This window comes from Megalopta genalis, chromosome 14 (genome assembly GCF_051020955.1).
Source record: "Megalopta genalis isolate 19385.01 chromosome 14, iyMegGena1_principal, whole genome shotgun sequence".
Taxonomy (NCBI): domain Eukaryota; kingdom Metazoa; phylum Arthropoda; class Insecta; order Hymenoptera; family Halictidae; genus Megalopta; species Megalopta genalis.
This window is the reverse complement of record NC_135026.1, coordinates 7,114,094-7,134,527: the sequence shown is the minus strand read 5'-3', so window position 1 is coordinate 7,134,527 and position 20,434 is coordinate 7,114,094. Positions and strand designations below refer to the sequence as shown.

Sequence of the window (20,434 nt, the reverse complement as noted above, 5' to 3'; positions counted from 1 at the left end):
CGGGGTCCTAGACATAACTTGTAGAACCTAGCAGGCCCTAAATAATAGGTGAACTACCGATAGGGGTGAGTCCATTGAAGACGTGTGACCCAATATCTGAGGATATTCATTGAAAAGGTGAAAAATGGCAGTTCGTATTGCCAAGGACGGGTATCATTGACAATTAAGATCACATCGGCGATAGAGCGACGGGGTCCCATCCGTGGTTCTAGAGTGGGAGGGGCTTTCGTTCCGCGTCTGCATTCATGCCAGGAAGGTTGTCAAAGTTTATTTAGAGGATAACGGCGCAGGGTAATAACCAGGTTCCCTTTGTCTCAAGGAAATACCTGTTGTCATTACATATCCGGGAAAGTTCGTTCTCTTCGAGCCAATGAGGACCTACGCGCTTTCTGTTTGGCAGCGTACTCGTGCCACGGTCGATGGTTCGACGCGGAGGGCACCCAATTCGTGATCGCCACCCAGCTGGCGCCCGGGACAGCCTGGACCAGCGAGAACAACAGACCCCAGCCCTACAGGAACAGCCGAAGATTGTGCTTCATGTACAAAGAGAGCGGAGGAGTTGTCAGCTTGACTGCCAGCGAGGTGGCCTGCCAAAGGGGAATACCTCCGCCCCCGCCGATGTTGGCCTTCAATGCTACTAGTACCGGTGAGTGCTTCTCTCTCTCTCTCTCTCTCTCTCTCTCTCACACACACACACACTCCTTTACCTATACATAGACCTCTCGCTCCTTCTCGCTCCTTCTCGCTCCTCCTCGTCCCCACTCTCTCTCTTCTCCTCTCGAGTATACTTAAGGTCTCCGGAACGCGTCCCCCTACGAGGACCCAGCGGTTTTGTTCCGCAACTGCCGCGAATGTTCCGCCGTTCGAGCATTTTGTCTCGAGATTTCGGGCCCCCGGGAGAGAGCCCATTGTCCGAGGAATTAGACAGTTTCCTCGACACTGTTCCTCCTCTCTCTCTCTCTCTCTCTCTCTCTCTCTCTCTCTCTCTCTCTTTTCCCCTTCCCCGTTGTTCCGCTTCCCTTTTTTCGCTCGTCTTTCAGAACGCCAGTCCATTAGCCTTATAGAGGACGGCAGTTTGTCTCCAGACGCGGATTTTCTCGATTACAATTGCGACGTCTCCGTTGACGACGCCCTTCCGGCCACTCTGTGACCGGCTTCATGGACTCGAGTCTCCCCTCGACTTCTCTGCCGAGGATTATGGCGCTGTTACTTGTCTTTAGAACTTTGATAAGCTTCGAACTCCCACAATAAACACGCGAGCGTGAAGAAGTCCGGGTCTGAAAGAAGCTGGTCCCCGGGTCTAGTCGCTGCCGGACCTCTCGTTCCTTCGTCGTCCACCGGGAAGTTAATATGGCAGAAGCTCGATTATCTGGACCAGTCGAGGATGGTGGAATAATTGGACAGCTACCTGGGCACAATGTTAAATTAGATCAGTATTGATTTGTACAATGAATGGAGAACGTAACGAGTGTAATAAATAACAAGAGAACTGAGACATCAGAGGCTGTACTGTATAAATAATTGGTTCGTTTGTTGTCGGAGACAATTGGCTCGTTTATTTAACGCTATAGCTACCGAGCACTGAAACTGGCTATCTTCTATTTCGTTTCAAAATTAACAAGACTGCATTTGCGAAAATATGGTCTCATGATTGTTCTGATTTTTATCAAATTTCTGTGAAATACGTGCACTTCCAATTTTGATGCTGACTGTACGAACTTTAAAATGAAATCTGGAAATTCTATTCCTTCAGACTTTTTCTAACAATTTACCAAAGCACCTTCGGGTCAATAGATCGAGATTAGGAAGTCGCCGCGTCGAAAAGAATATAAATCGGTGTACGGTTAATTTTACATAGTTCGGAACACAACCAACAGTATCCTAGAATGTTCAAACTCTCAAAATTCTCGCCATTTAAACACTTCAGAGGGACGATCCGCCGAACACTTCCCGTTTGCAAAATCGTCGAGGGTTTATGAGAAACGTTGTTAAATACATAGCGACAGGCGGCGCGGATCTTCTTGGTTCTAGATTCAAAAGAGTCCTCCTCCGCAGCGCCAATATTCGCTCTAAGCTTCGTTAGAATCCCTATAGGCGACAAACATCGGGGACTCTTGGTTAGTTGACTCGTTAGCGTGAAGAGGTCTCTGGCCCCGCGCATCCTCGCGAAGCTGGAACACAGCGCCGCGCCGCGGCCCGGCAGCCGAGTTTTTCCAAGCGGTTCTCGTGCCGCGATTATTTACTATTTCGTCGGTGGAGAAAAACTGCTGGCGGGTTCCTTGATTTGTTTGATGTTATCAGAGGGTGTACAGCGGTCGCTCCCCGCGGTGCTTCAACCTGAAGCGTCCTCGGTACCTAGACTGTTGTCTTGTCACTCCAGCGAGGATCCTTCAGTTTCGTTTCTTCGTCGCTACTCCAGCCGCTCGTTCGTTACGCCGTCTCTCGACGGGACTCTCTTATTGAAGGGGTCGAAAGTTCGCGCGATCATGCTGTGGATACCTATGGACCTTTCTTCTGGTTTCGCAGTTGCCGAATGGTCACGCCTCGAGACGACTGACTTTTCGGTGTATCTTAACCTCAAAGTGGTGATCAAAGTGGTTCCGACTGTGCTCGAATGTTCTCTATGAAAAGAAACAAATCGACTCGACTCATAGAACAGCCCACACTGATGCGTTTTCCCGAAATTTTGGTCGGACATAACCTCGTCGTACCATTTTCTTCGTAGTTGCAATGATTAGAAGTTTTTCTAGAAAAAAAGGAAGAAGAAAGGTAATTCTTATTTAACGTGTATACTTAATCGTGTTTACTTAGATAGTTAAATACCGATAACAAGGGATCAGGACTTTATTCAGACTGGAAAGAACAGAATAAAATTCATAAAACGACTCAACAATTCTGTGAATTATTGAGTCTTATAAAAAAATAAGTCGAAAGGACAATGCTTAAACTATAATACATAATTTAATACTTAAACTATGTTTCCTAATATTTGGTATTAGAAAATAAAACAACCGTCTTGACTTTTTTTTTTAATGGAATACTATATTTTCGATTTAGTATTATAATAATATTTATTATACTTATTAATTATATATATTTATTTTATTATAATAACATTTTTTCGAAATAGACTATTTCTTAACGAATGTGTCATCTTTCTATCTGTGAAATTATTTGCAATATTTACGTTTGGCAAAAGTGCATTTAAACAAAATTACATTTACATCGTTCGATAAAAAAAATGAAATAATTGTTGCAATGTGCCATCTTCTTTCCGGGGGTGTTCGTCTGATGCTCTTTTTACGCGAAACACTCAGAGTGGGCGTGGCCTTGTTGCTCTCACTTTCTAAGGAGCCGGAACAATGCCCCACGGGGCAGTTCCTGCTCGCTATGACCATCGCCGTGAACTGTTCCCTTGGAACATCGTCGAGACAGCAGACTGGCAAACAACTTTCGACTTAAACTTCAAATCGGCTTCCTGCACTTTGTTCCATTGCGAGTTTGGATTCAGACTTTAAATGGTCAGCCTTAATTGAGAAACGAGGCGCCTGAGAGGGAGAAGGAGGTGGATGTTTCCTTTGTTGTCCATTTCGACTACGGCTACGTTGTCAATTCTTATCCCGGTTGTCCCTTCCCTCGCAGTCACCTCACTCCTGTATCCGCTGCCTTTTGCATTTCGCATGCAATATTCGAAACGAATGAAATAATTTTACGCGACTTCCAAAATCAAAGCATCGATAACATTTTCCCGCTCAAACAACGAACACTCTACAGAAACAAATTACCATAAATCTGCCGAATTTCGTGAATTTATAATAAAATTTAAATATAATAAAATTTCACAAAAATCCTCGGTCTAATTGTAACCAACACACAGCACCGGATATATTAAATTCTCCCGACGTTTTTTCCATCGTCCGCGTCTGAAATTCGTCGCTGTCGTAACCGCAGAAAATCCGCAGCCCAATACCTCGCTCGGTTCCAAGGCGACCTACACACGGAAGTTCGTATTTCGTCCGAAGATCAGCGTTCTACGATCACGACGACAACTCGTCCGATAACTTCGCGGAACTTTCCGACGCGAGCAAACATGCCCGAAAATATCCGTGACCGAGAGACCGCAGTTACGGTTCCCCGTGAAATCGTCGTTCGTTTCGGAACCGGGCAAACACGCGACAGATTGAAAACGTCGCGTAACAAGAAACGCTGGTCGACATCAGCCGAGAAAAACCGCGCGGAGTTATTGGACGTGCGGCGGCCAGGTCTGCGATGGAAGGTGCCACCGTTTGGCAAGAAGTGGGGGAAGTATGACGGAGGAGGAACTTCGTGAAGGTGCGGGGAGCGTCTTGGCAAGTGTTGCCCACTTCCAGCTGAAGCTGGCACCACTCGACGCAACCAGTGCGTACGGGTAAATTAGTTACGCGCTGAGTGAGAGTAAGCGACGCATGCGCGGGAGTTCCCGCACAGCGGCATAGCGTGTCTATGGGATGGCAATGGTTAGACTTTTCCTTGGGGGTTTCGATTTTCTTGACTTTACGGTATACATTCCGATGGATTTTGCCGAGGAAAGTCGAAAAATCGAAGTCCTGGATCTAGGAATGTGATTAAATTAAGTCTTAAATTTATTGGTTAAAAAATTATGCGCGTCCAACGTAGTGTGGGAGTATAGAATAAATGAACAAATGATTGTACTATTTCCACTCAACACTTATAATTTGTTTAGGTATTTGATATTTTTAAATTTAAATATTTTGATATGAAATTATCAAACTAATAAATAAATTATTCCCGTTTCATATATACGTGCTCACTCCAATTATTGGAGTGCTTACTTTATTATTATTTTATTATAAATATAAATAATCGTTGCTAGGTAACAATAATAAATGCATTAATATTTACATGGTGACGAAAACTTCATTAACATAATTCGTAAATTTAGTCGATATTTAAAAATTATCCATAAAATAAAAAATATTAATTATCTATATCTGTTACACTAGAACCACTATAAATTAAGATTCTAATTCTAAAATAATTAAAATTGTAATTCTGGATACTCACATTTTGAAAATACTGCAACCATTTTGGTTTGTGTACACCGATTAAAAATTTTAATTACATTCCTAGATTCGGGACTACGATTTTTCGATTTTTCTCGACAAAATTCATTTGAATGTACACTGGAAAGTCGAAAAATTCAAAACCCCTGAGAAAAAGTTTGATCGTGGCAACTATTGGATTTTTGTTAAACAAAGCCACTCACTTTTGGATGATCAAACAAATCGCTCAGGCACATGTACACACATTAACCATTAACTTCGCAACAACACAAACAGACGCCGCTGCGCGGCACTCCCGGCGCATGCATCATCTACCCCACTCCTCGCGTAACTTGTTTTCCTGCGAACGGTGATCGCAGCACCGTCGTTGACGCAGCTTGTCCTACAGAAGCTCTGACCTCGTCTTCTTTCTGTTTACAGGCCAGTGCATGGAGGAGAACAGGGGCTTCGTCGCCCGATCGACGTACCTCCTGATCGTCGGCCTGACGGCGGTCGTCGCGGTATACAGGTGATTCTAATCGAACGTGCGACGATCTGACGACCGTTAACGCTGCGACGTCTTTGTATAATCTGCGTGACACTGCCGGACACATCGGTGCGGGGTGACGAGAACGAGAAACGGGAGATGGCACACGTGTATAATAAACAAACAACAAAGTATATATATATATATATATATATATATATATATATATATATATATATAAATATTATATATATACATACACAAAAGCCTTCGTCGCGAATCACCGAACAAGATCGGTCGAGCGTCCGGGCGAACGGCAAGGAGCGAGTACGGGCGAGGAGCGAGGGGAGCAGGACGACGAAGAGGAGATGGTCGATCGGGAAGATATGGTCCGGAGGAATCGATCTTCGGCTCGCGTCCGTAGCTCCAGCTAGCCTCTCCGATTCGTCGGGGGAGGTTCGTGCTCGCGTAACCGCCGGGAAGCATATTCAGCAAGCGAGTCGAGAGAACCGCGTACATTCGGTGCGCATGGTGCTGTAACCTTGGCAGTTGGGGATAGTGTTGCCAGGCAGTTCGCTGGAACCCACGTGACCAGTAGTGGGGAGAGTGGAGCGACGGGCACGCGGAGAGGCTCTGTGGGTGACGCGGGGTCTAGCGGACTGCCTGGCATCACTGATTTAGGTCTGAGACACTGGCTCTCCTTTGGCTGGGGCCACACCTTGATAAGTACAGCGGGTACAATTGGCACGATTTGACGCGGCAAAAAAGCGAAACGCTGATTTCTCTCATACGAAGTGATTTCATGAGAGAAAGGGCAAGGGGGTCCAGAGGGTCTTGGCATCCGGAGCCACTTCTGAGCGAGTCCTCCAGAGTCGCCTAGCAACAGCGATGATGCGGCGCAGTCTACTAGAAGCCACGTGACCCAGAGTGGGGAGAGAGAAGCCATCGGCTCGCGGAGGGGAGAGTGGAGCTACGGGGCCGTGGAGGGGAGAGCCGAGCCACTGGCTCAGGGAGGAGATAGTGGAGCTACGGGCCAGTGGAGGGGCCCTGTGGGCCACGTGGAGTGACAGCCTGATATCACCGGTTCAGGACTCCAGCTCCCCTTCGGGTGACCCAGGAGGAAAATAACCTCGACCGGTGCACTCGGTAGAATTGGCACGACTTGATGCGACAAAGAAGCGAAACGCTGGCCCCTCTCGCTCGAAGGGACTCCGCGAGAGAAGGAGCATCCGAGCGTTTGGAGCCTCCTTTAAGCGAGTCCTGCAGAGGCGCCTGTACGACGGAACCTTCTAGGGAAGCCTGCCAAGGGAACACGCCAGGGGACTTCCCAAGGGAGCCTTCCGAGGCTCTCTCCAAGAGCGATTCCTTTTCTGTGTCGGTTCGCTCCGGAAACCCGGCGACCGAACGCCGAGCACGAGCCTCACCCGGCCAGTAGGTTTTTTACCGACGTAGCTCGTAGGCACTAGCTAATTAAAAAGTCAGGCAAGGCTAACGAAGGAAGTAACCGCGCGAGTTTTTATGGTCGGACCCATATCACGAGATCGCGGCGCACCGATCGATCGGATTCTACGCGCGGCGAGCGAGACCACCGCGGGACACTCACTCCCCCCACCACCAGCAGTTCGGTTGAGGCGACGAGAGGTTGCGGCGAGCGACGCGATCATCGATCCGGGTTGCCGTCTTTCGGGGGGCCCACGCGGTCGGCGGCTTCCGGGGGAGGGGAGCGGTTTCACTCAGCCAAGATTTCGATGGTGATTATTTACGAATTTTCGGCTGTCCGCTTTAAATAACCTGCTCCTGCAGTATTAGGCGTTTGGGCGATTAATCGGGGATACTTTACCGAAGGTGTTTAATCGGGGCTGCTTAATCGAGGTTGATTATACAAAATAATACTACTGGTTAATTGGATTAAAGTCTGCATTAGCTGTTCGGTGGACGTTCGAGACGTTTGTGTTGTGTCACAAGAAGCAATTCGTCTCTCGAGAGACTTTCGACGCGTTTCGAATTACGCTTCGAGATCAGCGTGCTTTTGCTGAGACAGGCGAGATTTTTTTTGCCTTTTGTGAAATAAAATTGAATCTGCGACACGATGGCTACCGTGTCGGTGTATGTATAAATATTTGTTCGGACTTGGAAGATAATTTCTACGCCAATGGACCACGTATATCGGCGGTTACGTCAAGGTCATTACGCAAAAATATCGGAGGAGTGCATTAACGACCTTTTAATTTTTATTTTATTCGAACTATCGGTGGTGAAAAACTATCGGTTTTGAATTATTTGCTACAGTCGCTACCAGATCCTAGACGTTTTATTCTTATTTAATAATTTCGCGAGACGCTTTCGGTGGACCAAATAATTTTCTGAGAATTAATATTCATCTTCAGAGATACTCGTCTCGCCCAAATGCAATGCAATATTAAAAATAATATTCTGAATCACTGAGCTACCGCATTCAAATTCGGGTCAACCGGGACGTTCTTCGTAAACATTCGATCTCGGATTTAAATGCTCGGTCTGTCGAAATATCACCACCGGCGTAACCGAAAAAAATAGAGGAGGCCCGATAGAAAAAAATAAGAAATCAGTTCGAAGTAGAATCGGCGGCAGATTTTGCGGACAATCGGGCTCGCCCGCGGCGGGATTCGGTTACCGCTCGAAATATTAGCCGTCCGGTATTATGGGCAGATTGCGCTGTAGCTGTTATGTAACAGCTACAAAGGGTTTAGTAGCCGGTGCGCCGTCGCTATTATATAATAGCTGTAATAGCCGGCGGCTGTATTAATAACCGAGTGGCGGGGCCCGCGAACACCGGCCAAAGAGGGAGAACAAAAAAGAAAAGAGCGAGCGGGGCGGGAGGGAGGCGGGGTAGAAGAGCGAGTTAATAAAAGGAGAAAGACGAAAAAAGGAAGGCCGTTTCAAAGCTTCCGGTTGTCTGCGTTATTTTTCTATCGTCACGGTGAAAAGAACCGGCGCTCTGCGCGCGTTGCGTCCGCGCCGCTTTCGAGGGCCGGCCGACCGGACGATCGATGCCCGCGGATTTATTAAAAATACATGGAAAACCCTTTGCCGAGTGGAACAAGGTCCGATCCGGACCGGTCCGTTCTCGCCGAGGCGGCCGGTCGTCCACGGCGAAATTGAATCGACGAAACTGTGTCGGCAACGGTCCGCCAAGCGATACAATCCGCTCCCATATCGGAATTATTCGCGCGGAGTCTTCCCAGGGGGCGTGCCGAGAAACGGTATCGGGCTCCGGCCAATCACGAGCCGTCTCAGCACGGTTTGAACGCGTTCCGGTAATGGATATTGCTTCTACACTTGGAGGAAACTTCCCGCCAAAATCTCAAATCGCTATTTTCTGCTCTTTAGTTTTATGTCCTAGCTCTGTTTACAGCGGTGTGGCTTGTTTACTATTGTTTTCTATTTACGGTTGTTGGGTTAATCATATTTTCGTGGCTCTCGCGACGTTGACTGTTTCGCGATCGATCTTTTTCATTTTTATACTGACCAGACTCTTTGTGTTCTCGGTATATTCTTTAGTCGGAAGAGTCAGTTTTGTATTTATTGTATGTATATGCAATTATTTTTATTTTTTAGCAGGGTTTCTGTAGGTTATTTTATTCTTCGATAATATTTATTTAATAATTCTTCTAATTTGTAAAGGTAAGAAGAGACAATTTTCATTTTTAATAATTCCTATAATAGAAATAGACGATTTTCGTTTCTTGTTTATCTCGTTTATCTGTTAATTTTGGGAATTGATATTCTGCGACCAAGATCATTGGAGCGTTATTTCAAGGTTTAAGGTTATAGTACAGTAGTAAGATTTAAGGTATAGATCGTTTTTATTCTTCAATAATACTTATTTAATAATTCTTCTAATTTGTAGAGAATATTTTTATTTCTTGTATATCTGCAATTATTTTTATTCTTCAATACTTTAATAATTTCTCTAGCAAGAAGAGACAATTTTCATTTCTTGTATATGTCTGCAATTATTATTATTCTTCAATAGTTTTTATTTAATAATTCCTCTAACAGAAAGAGACAATTTTCATTTCTTGTTTAACAGTATATAGCATATAATATATAATTCTCTTTTAATTTTGGGAATTCATATTCTGCCACCAAAATCGTAGTTGCGTTAGTTCAAGATTTAAGGTTATAGTACAGTAGTAATGTTTACGGTATAGTACAGGTATAGTGCAGTATAGTACAGTCTCGACGCCAGCTAGAATGTCGCCAAGTCGAAAAAACACTTTAATGAACATTTGACAAATCGAGGCGACCAGCATTCTTTACGCGCAGAAATTATTTTGGCAAATTTCTTCAATCTATTTTCTGAAATAGTGAATTTATTTCGCAACGTTAGATTGAAAATTTCGAACGAACATTGTATCGCCGGATCATCGGGAAGGTCTGAACGGTCGCGGTTTGTTTTGAAATTGGATAGAGGGGCTCAGCGACGGGCCGCGCGCTCACAGCTTGACGCCGAGAGATACCGTTGCCTTTTATTCGTTAAATATTATTCTACACGCGAAGGTAGCAAGAGGTTGCACCTAAACTCGATATCCCCTTGTTAGCAATTGTTGACGCTTTCGTATAAAATGGTCCGTTGTTTGCGACACTTTTTACAGTTTCCTTGAAACTTTTCGAACGTTCTCCCCGAAAATACGTTGCCGGCTAAACACGCGTACCTGTTTCGAAAGCAGCCGAAACAGTATCGATTTCAAGCTGCGAAAATTCGGCTGCGACGGGAAGCAGGATTGTGAATCATTTAGAGGCGTTTTTGTTAGCGTGGCGGATCAATAGTATTTGCCGGTAGTATCGATGGAACGGAGCGGAATCCAATTTCGGCGTTGGCCAGAAATTGTCGGCTTAATTATACGGGAGCATATTATATTAAAGGAGTTTGTTTCTGGTTTCTGTTTTATCTCGCATCGAATCACAGATAATTTAGTTTGATGAGCTCGGTAACGATCCGAACAGCGACGTACGTAATTGATATTTGCAGCGGGTATACAGCAACGCCAATCATGCTTCCCTTTTCTCCGTGCCGCCGGTTTTTTCGTCGCGTCCGACGGCTGACGAGTCTTGATTATTTTATTCGGCGGTTTTTTTTTTCATCGAAATAACGTCAGAAGTGTGACGCACCGGCAGGAAATCAACGTTGTCGCTCTCGATCGTATTTTAAGTCGCTAATATCAAACCGCATCCGGATCCCGCGGGCATCCGTCCCTCATTTTCCCCAATTCAATTTTCCTCTTGTCAATCTGACCTAGTAACGGAAGCTGAACGTGTCGCAAAGATAGCTGGATTTGTCGGTTCATAAATGGTAATAATGTTACGGGCGGGTTCGCTGGAAATAAACTGTCAGCGCCGCGCCACGGAAATGCCAGGAAACGGTTTTTCCCTTTTGCAGTTGTACACGGGAAGTCGGAAAATATTCTGTTAAGCGAGAAGATATTTCCATCGAGTTACTACTGAAGGGACCCTGGGTTGTTTAAAAAAAAAAATAATCCATTGCTTTCAAAAAATTTTTGTATTATTTTCAGAGACTGATTTTCTATTATAGCGTCCCTGTAACAGGTAAATGAAACCTTAAAATTTTTATAAAACGGAATTTTCTGTAACACATTTACTCGGAGAAACACCGTCAAACTTACCCCATAGAATCCAATATCGACTATCATTTCTCTGTCCATTTTTCTGCATCATTTATTTGGTGAATTATTTTTAATGGAATCAATGTTAATAATTTCCTTAAAAATTGTGACAAGGAGCAGACTTCTTCAAACGTCATCATACTTCTCCAATAAAATTCAGTAGTTACCTGTCATTCCTCGGTCAATTTTTCTGTTTCAATTTTTATCTGGTAAAATGAATCAGACAATTTTTGTAAGATCTCGATGTTAAAAATTATTGCAAAAATTGTCTCCAAACATCATCAAACTTCATTAACAAAATCCAACATCTATCTATCGTCTTGCATATTATTAGTTTGCAGCATTTATCTAGAAAAAGTAACCGCATGATTTTTGCTAGAAGCTCAATATTAATAAGTTCTTGATATATCCAGGGTGACCAAAAATTATGTTACTTCCGGGAAATGGGAGATTCCTAAGGTCATTCGAAGTAACTTTTTCCTTAGCGAAAATTCAATCCGCGGCTTCGTTTACGAGATATCAATGAAAAACACTGACCAATGAGAGGCGAGCTCGCCTAGCGCTAGGCGGCCGAGTCAATCAGCGGAAATAGGCTTCGATCGCTCGTTGGCGCGGTCGCCTAGCGTCAGCCAAAGCTCGCCTCTCATTGGTCAATGTATTTTCGTTAATAACTCGTAAACGAAGCCTCGTAGAACATTTTCGTAAAGGAGAAAGTTACTTGAAATGACCTCAGGAATCGCTTCCGGGTGTTAAGAAAATTATGGGACACTCCGTATAGCCTTCAAACATCGTCAAACACCTTCAATAAATTTCAGCATTGATCTGAACATCAACAATACCTTGAAAAATTGCCTTCCAGTACCAACAAACGTCTCGAATAAAATCCATCATTTGCCTGTAACTTTTCTATTTTATTAGCATTTAACTAGTAAAAGAATCAATGAAATTTGTTAATCGGAATCGATGGTAATAATTTAGCAAGATCGCGACTGCGATTGGTCCTCCGTTAGCACCGAGTCGGACGTTCCCCTCGAAAGAAACGCGTTCCCGTGAAATGTCCGGATGACGTCGCTCCGATTCTTCCTCGTCGAAAGGAGCGAGAGGGAGGTAGAGAGGGGGGGAGGGTGAAAAGGGACGGTCATGCGAGCAATTATTCAAGGCTTATCGGCGGCGGTAGGCAGTCGCTGGCCGGGAGCTCGAGAAGCGAGAGACAAATTGACCACTTGTTCGACTCCTATCGGACCAAGAGAGAAGAAGGGAGTCGCGGGCATATTTTATTAAATAGTCGGTAGCCGAGCACGGCTGTCCCGCGGATGAAAATGAAATCCCCGGGGAGAGGGGGCGCCACGTGCGTGATTTATTCGGCGGACCCCGTGCCCCGGATCCGACGAGCTTGCGAAAGATTTAGCGCTGCTTTCGATCTGTCCCGTACGATCTCGACGAATCTCGACAGCAACGCGAACGACCGTTCAGCTACCAAACATTTTCTATACCGGAAAGTCGAACGCTTTTTATTGAAAGCTTCATAAAAATTATTCTGCAACGGCAGTTGCTTAACTTAAACATTAGACAGATTTCTTTGTTGTAATTAGGTGGTCGTCGGTGTAATTACTGGACTGTGGACTTTCATGCGAAAAAAATTGACTGCGTTCATTGCCAAAACTAGAAACTAAGTTCGTTCTTTTTTAATAACTTGATAGATTGATAGTTTTATTGCGTAATACAGTTATAAATTTTTTCAGTTCTCCTATTATTTTATATTTCATCTACTCAATTTTCCTATCAATGCGTGAAGTCGGCGGTCTAGTAACCATATCCCTAAACGGACATTTACTTTGCGTCGCAACAAAATTCATTTTCTATTTTATTATTCTGATCTCTGCAAAAAGATCAATCCGCGAGCCAATTTCAAGTAACTTTTCTCTTTACGCAAACGTTCTACGAGGCTTCGTTGCCAAGTTATTAAAGAAAAACGCGGACCAATGATGACGCGAGTACAGCTGGCTTGACGCGGCCGCGGTTGCGCTCCGATTGGTCCGCGTTTTTCGTTAATATCTCGTTAACGAAGCCTTTCTCGACATTTTCGCTGAGGAAAAAGTTTCTTCAAATGACCTCAGCAATCACCTTTCTCAAGGCTTACCGCTTTCCGAGACACTCCGCATAAACTTTTGTCTAAACTAGGTTAGACTTCTTTGGACATATGATTTAGAAGCATCGTCGCAAGCCCAAAAGTTTGATTGAAATTGAAGGTGACTAATCAGCCTTGATCGAAGAGAAGGTCTCGGGTTCGCGACAGCGTTGTCGCGAGCACCGAACGTGCTGCGGTGGGTGGAGTTCTCGGCCGCCGCGTCGTGTGGGCGGTCCCGTTCGCCGGGGGCGTGCAACGTGAGCGTAAACGTAAGCAATAAGCAATAAACCGGACGCAACTGCTCAAAAATCATATGTACGCGAAGAAAGATGTTGCGTCCGACGAGAAGTTTCTGTACAGAAGGTGGTCGCGGACCTTGTAGCGCGCGAGTGAGAGAGCATGGAGAGAATGAAAGCGAGAGAGAAAGGGTGACAGAAAGAAAGAGAGAGAGAGAGAGAGAGGGTGACGTTCTACTATGATTTTCGCGGCGACTGGAACCGGGAAACGAAATGGGATACGGACCGATCGATCGCGAGGGTAGAACGCTACGATATTATTGTAACTAATACAGAGTCTATATTATATTATTGTACAAGCATCTTTGTAATAATTAACCCGTAACGAGTGATGAGAGCGAGACGGAGGGGGTGGAGCAGCGGAGCCACGACAGAAGACTACGTAACAGAGGAGGACAAACGACGAACAAACAAATGCTAAATGAAACAAACGAAAACTAACCGAGCAAGAAGCGTAGGAGGATAGAGGAGCGAAACGTGAAAGAGGCAGATCGCTATTTTACCACTTTTCCAATCGCGGTGAACGTAGTTTTTACGCCGTTACGCTTTCCTTCATGTTCATTTTGTGTCGCCGGCGAGGGAGGAGCGACACGGAGGCCTCACCCACCTCGTGGTATCCCCGGCCACGCCTCCTATTCCTAGAAAAATCGATCCCTTAGAGTCCGGCCCTTTGATCGCTTTCGAACAATCAGCAGATCGTCGATTGTTCTTTCGGAGACAGTAACTGCTCGATAAGCACTCGAGTTTGGGACTTGAAGGCCCCAAATGGGAACACGCGTTGTCGCATGGTTCTGTGGAGATCAATGAGATCCAAGAAGGAAATCCAATCTTGCGTAGGTACCGTGATTTATCTTGCTTTTTTCTGTGCAAAGTGGGCGTGGCTTCGTTGCCCTTGAGCTTCACGAGGTCACGGAGGACTAATTTATGAACGGATTTATCTTCTAACTCTTCGCTATAGCAGAGAAGATGATAAATTAAAATACAAGGCATCCTATTTTCTGTACGTAGATTAGTCCAAGTGGGCGTGGCTTCTTGCGCTCAGAGAAGACGAAACGCCGCCCACGGGACAATCTGTTTACCGATCTGCGTTCCATTACTTTTCTTTCGACTGGAAAACATAGATCACAATTTTAAAAAACGCAATTATTATCTTCAAATGATTGTCAGCTAGGGGCGTTCTCACGGACACTTGCTGAGCTCGTGCTTGCCGATCAGCCACTGTACAACGTCCCTAGAGCGCAAAATCGAAATTCGTAGAATTCTCATAATTTTTCGCGGGCAAGAAGGCGATCGAATCCAGAAAAGAATATCGAAAGTGGGCGGGGCGACGGCGCGAGGGGCGTTCCCACGGTACTTGAAAGGCTCTCGCTTATCGATCGGCCACTGTACAACGTCCCTAGAGTCTGAAAGGCTTCTCCGACCCGTAGAATTCACTAACCATAATTTTCCCGGAGCAAGAAGGCGATCGAATCGGAGGAGAATATCGAAAGTGGGCGGGGCGTCGGCGCGAGGGGCGTTCCCACGGTACTTGAAAGGCTCTCGCTTATCGATCGGCGACTGTACAACGTCCCTAGAGCCTGAAAGGCTTCTCTGACCTGTAGAATTCTCCAACCATAATTTTCCCGGAGCAAGAAGGCGGTCGTATTGGTTAGGGAACATCGAAAAGGGGCGGGGCATCGGTGCGCGGGAAACGCTCCTTCCTCGCCGGCGTTGATTTCACCGAGCGGGACACGCTCCTTTTCAGGGTCCTCGTCTGAGAGGGGCTCGTTACCGAGTTTTGTTGGGCTTCTCGGCGAGCGGGGTGGCGCGCGTGTCGCGGGGCCCGGGACACCGAACGGGGCCCGGCAACGAGAGCCGTTTCTCATTTTTCCGTTTGGTTTCCACGCCGGACGAGTAGGACACTTAGTGGTTAGGACTTTTAAACGATTAGCACCTTAGAATGCCGTACTGTACCTAAGAGAATGCTGCGTATTTAGCGTTTAACCTTAAGGCGACACTTTAGCGTTTAAGAAATTCTCTAGCTTCATAGGGGTTATTAAGCTCATTGTGACAGCAATCAGATGCCCCGCGGTCGAATCGCGAGCCTATCCCGAACCCCTTCACCATTACCGCTCCCCCCACCCTTCGTCCTTTATCCCCACCACCCACCCACCCACCCACCCATTGACCGTTCCCTTGTTCACTTTGTTTCGTGATCGTGATCATCGTTTGTCTGTCGCGCGCTTCTTGCGAACAGCCTCGAGCCCCGAGCTCTCGGAGCGGAGCCGAGCGGAAAACAGAGAACATCGATGTGTTCGCGTCGAGCGTGTTTGCGCGGCGCGTGGAGGGACGGAGGCCGAAGCGCAGAGGGAGCTAGATTAAACCATGGGGAACCATGGGGTCGCCGTTTTTCGGCGTGATCCGATTCCGGACCCCCCCGAACTCGCCCCGTTTAAACAGACCCGGAACCGACCGGCACGGTCCGGGTGGTGTCTGCTACTGTTCTTTGAATCTGTTTGAACTACGGTTATCATACCGAAAGTCAAACAGAAGCCGGACGCGGGACGGTCAAATATCCGGGCGATTCCAAGTCAAAGAACCGAGCGGTTGCGGCGCGCGCCGGATCGAAGCTCCGCCGTTCACCGTTCGCTCGTGTTCGCGCGCCTCCGGACGGGAAAAATCGGGCAAACGCGGAGACCTCGCGGACGACGTGACGCGACGCGACCGCCGCCGGAAAGAACCGACCGGGTAGGCTCGGCCGAGTGGAGGGGAAAAGCCTGCCGACGCGACGGGCCGGCGTTCTATTATTTTCGGTTTGCCCGGCGCAAACAACGCGCAGGGATTTGATAATTATCGGAGCATCCCCAAACATCGTTACTGACTGACCGCCTGCGCTCGCGCGCCGGCCCGCCCGGCCCGGCCCGACCTGCCTGCCTGGCTGCCTGCCTGCCGCTCGTCAAACATTATGCGCTCCGCTTAATGAGATTGATGCAATCGGCCTACGCATTTAATCCAGTTAATTTACATTGGGTCCTAATATCACACGCGAATATTCCGCTAATGCAGTCGATAATGAGAAACAGAAAATTGCTTGCACAAACTCGCGGACACCGCGTGCATCGCAACGACGTCCCCGCGATTTTCTGCGCGCGCGCGCGGAATTTTCTTGTAATTGATTTCTCGGTTGTGGGATAATTATTGGTTCGATACAAATTTTTATAAAAATCGTACGAAGTTGGGAATTTTGGTGTGACCAAGTACAGTGGCCCACAAAAGTCTTCGTACACCTTTTAAAATGCAATAACTTTTTTCAAACCGGATCAAGTGACTTGAATTTTTTTAGATGATAGCGAGACTATACGATGATCAAAATGCTTTTTTTCAAATTTTGACGTTACTTGGAATGAGACAAAAAAATAGCAGTTTTGTCACAATTTTGTCCAGAAAGTGTCTAGAAGAAAATCTTTTTAATTTTTTTAAAAACTGCGAAGTATCTTTTAAATTTTTGTTATAGGCTCAGATAAAAAAGTTGAGAAACGAGAGTCTTTTATCTTTTTTGTCATCCAATAGCAAAATTTGAAAAATGCATTTCAGTCATCGTTCAGTAGACTAGTCCCCCTATCATCTAAAAAAAAGTTCATACCATTTAGTTGAGTTTTAAAAAAATTATTACGCTTTAGAAGATGTGCGAACACTTTAGTGAGCGACTGTATTTAGCAAAAGGCGCCAGCAATGGTCCCTGCTTCCAAACAGCTGATCGAAATACAATTTTTGATGCGACATTATTGATTTTGACAAAAAGATAAATAAAAAAAATAATGCTTGAGTTTATGGTTACATCAGAATTTTTCAGTTTCTGCAACATATTCAAACGTAGTCTGATATTATATTGATACAATATCGCTAATTCTACGAGGTTGTGAATTTTGGTTAATTGTTTAAAAAAAAAAATGGGATCGCCACGTGTCGTTGTTCAATTTCATTGGTCCAGTTGGTTAGTCGAATATCAGATCGAGACCGATGCGCGGTTGCTTTTGTTCGCGAATTTACATCGCGCTGAAGTTGCGCGGGTAAACCGTTTTAACTGAAGAAAATGTTCATTAAAAGCCTTTTAGCGGAACTTGTGCGCCGTTTCAGAAGAGTTGCGAAGTCGCTTCAGTTTGAGACGCGTCTATTATGAAGTGCGGGCTTCCTCGTTTTGTCCGGAGCTTGTTTCCTTAACGCAAAGAGTTTATCGCGTTTTTAAAAGGATATAAGATCTACTCGTTAAAAGGATTCTTTGAAAATTATACGAAACTCGGGAACTTTCGTTAGAAGTAGAACTCTGTTTGCGTAAGCTCGTTCGGGGGGGCGGGGGCTAACAGTTCGTTTTACTGGAACGTTCGCATAATAGGAGCTCTCGGATTGTTCACTTTGACTCGAATAATAAATTTTTATGTTCACTTATTATATGATATTATATTATATTATTAGGAAATAAATGGACCTAAGCACACTTAGTTTCATTTTTGTCAAGCAGAACCGTCAGTCAAGCGTTAAAAAAGGTAACACATAGATAAAATTATAAAAACTTAGTTTTAACTTTAGTTTTTAAATTAACTCAGACATGCCCTATATATCACATAAACGGAGTTCTATTTTTAAAGCATCGACAATTTCCCTAACATGATTAACAACTCCTGAAAGAAGGGACGAGACCTAAAGCATCATTTAGAACCGCCAAAATGATTATTAAATCGTTTCTCGCAATACCAGAGACTGCAAGTTGATCCTTCCGCTACAAACGGTAGTTATAGTGACTGGACGCCAGGTACTGGGTACTACCGGTGAGTCACCGAATGTCAAACGCTCGCCGAGCACTACCTATGAGTCACCAGCGGCACTCGACAATTGACGCTTGCTGGGTACTCACGATGAGTCACCAGCAGTCAGGCGCTCGCTAGGCACCGCCGGCGAGTCATCGAGCGCCAGACATTCGCCGAGTGCTACCTATGAGTCACCAGCAGCGTCCTCAGTTACCCAGCGACTGTCGCTTGCCGAGTCCTGCCGATGGGTCACTAGCGCCGTCGCTGGGTAATATTGGTGAATCACCAGTGGCGTCTGGCGTTCGTGAAGACTACCAGTAGGATGCAGACAGAGCATTCAGGCAGAGCCACGGTATCGAAAAGGTTAATCCAAAAGCGGTCACAAACGACGAGGAGAAAGACGACGGGGCGTTCGGTGAATCCGTGAGAGGGGCTCGGGAAGGCGGGGGGCGGCGGGCTGCGTTTACGCGACCCGGAAGGCGGTTAACGATTTTATGGAAACCCGTCTAATGGGATTATCGGATTACTTGCGCGTCGGCGCGGGTGCTCCACCGCAGTTTATTATTCTCGCGCGAGGATTACGCGCTCATTCTTGAATCTTCTTCGCGGCCGGCCGTAAAAGCGAGGCCCCTCGAGAGGGCCGCGGGCTTTCCCAGACATTCGGCCGCTGCGGTTTACCCGCTCCGCACTGCGAAATCACCGCGGAGACGGCGAACGATTCGCGGCCTAATGCGGAGGAAGCTAATTGCGCGACGGTTAATCCGAACGGGGCGGTTTGGGGGTTGGCGATTCCACAGATTTACCGACACTGTAACGAGCTGGCCGACGCTAGTTCGGGCGACGCAGGGAGGGGCGGCGGTCTTTCCTCGTTCGAGAAAATATCTTGACCTTCCCTTCCCCCACCGGTTCTATTCGATGGGGAACCCGCGCGAGGGCTGAACGGCTCCCGGCAACCCTCCCGCGTGGCGCGGCCTCCGCTGAAAGATTAGAAAACCGACCGGCATATGGGGGCTCCTCGAGCTCTTCTCTCCGCGCTGGCACGCTCCATCGAGCCGGGGACGTTTTCAATCAAGGGACAATCATCCCTCGACGAGCAATCGAACCTTTTTATCGAATCATCGCGGCCCGACGTGTGTCCCTCCGCGCGACGGAACACGCCGGCGACCGATCATCGAGCAACGACGACGAGAATACTTTTTCGCGGCGGGGGTACGTTTTACGAGCAATACGTGGCCGAGCGTGAGTCCTGCGTGCGCGTCCGCGCGCGCGCGCGCTTGTGCGTATGTGTGCGCGTGTGTGTGCTGTGTGCGTGCGTGCTTGCTTGCGTGTACGTATATGCGTGAGTGTGGCCGGAGAGATAGATAGGGCAGAAAGGCAGATGAGCGAGCGAGATTGCTAACTATACTGGACAAAGTCCGAGGAGACAGGATACCTGGACACGAAGGAGGCAATATTTTATACTGACAAAGCATACAAACTTCTCCGACACTTTGTTATTTTAATTTTCAATAAATGAATATTATCAGTGTTATAACGTTCACGGCGTGCGTCCTTTCTTTAACAACCCTCGACCATGCCGGACTACGCACGACGAGTATCCGTGGATCTTCTCAAAACACTTTCCAAAAATTTAATTTAATTTAACTTAATTTAATATAATTTGATTTGATTTCTTTCAATTTAATTTAATTTAATTATATATATACTTTTTTAATTTTATATATTTATATATAATATAAATATATAAATATATATAAATTTATATATTTATTTATATATTTTAATATGTATTATATTATATATATAATATATATAATATATATTAATATATATAATATAATATAAATTAGAAAAAATATATATATATATACCACCCTCGCGTTAGCCTTGGAATGTTTCCATAGTTTTCAAAATTTTAAGAACAGTATAACAGCCTAAAATTTGTATTTCTGATTTTTCAGATGCGTTTAGCCACGAACTAATAAGATCTTGAGCCTTCTGAACAAAGTCAAGACCTAAGTCAAACCTAAT

The 20,434-nt window shown here is 45.8% G+C and overlaps 1 protein-coding gene across 2 annotated transcripts in view; it reads left to right on the top strand.

Moving 5' to 3' along the window:
- The window catches only part of LOC117225809 (uncharacterized), a 692,652-nt gene extending 672,711 nt beyond the window's left edge, over window positions 1-19,941 (top strand). For both annotated transcript variants that reach the window (XM_033479585.2, XM_076526300.1), the window contains 2 exons: window positions 401-646; window positions 5,484-19,941. In XM_033479585.2, the coding sequence (XP_033335476.1) occupies window positions 401-646; window positions 5,484-5,575 (338 nt within the window). In that variant the 3' untranslated portion in view covers window positions 5,576-19,941. The remainder of the gene's footprint in view (window positions 1-400; window positions 647-5,483) is intronic.
- The last annotated feature ends 493 nt before the right edge of the window (window positions 19,942-20,434 follow it).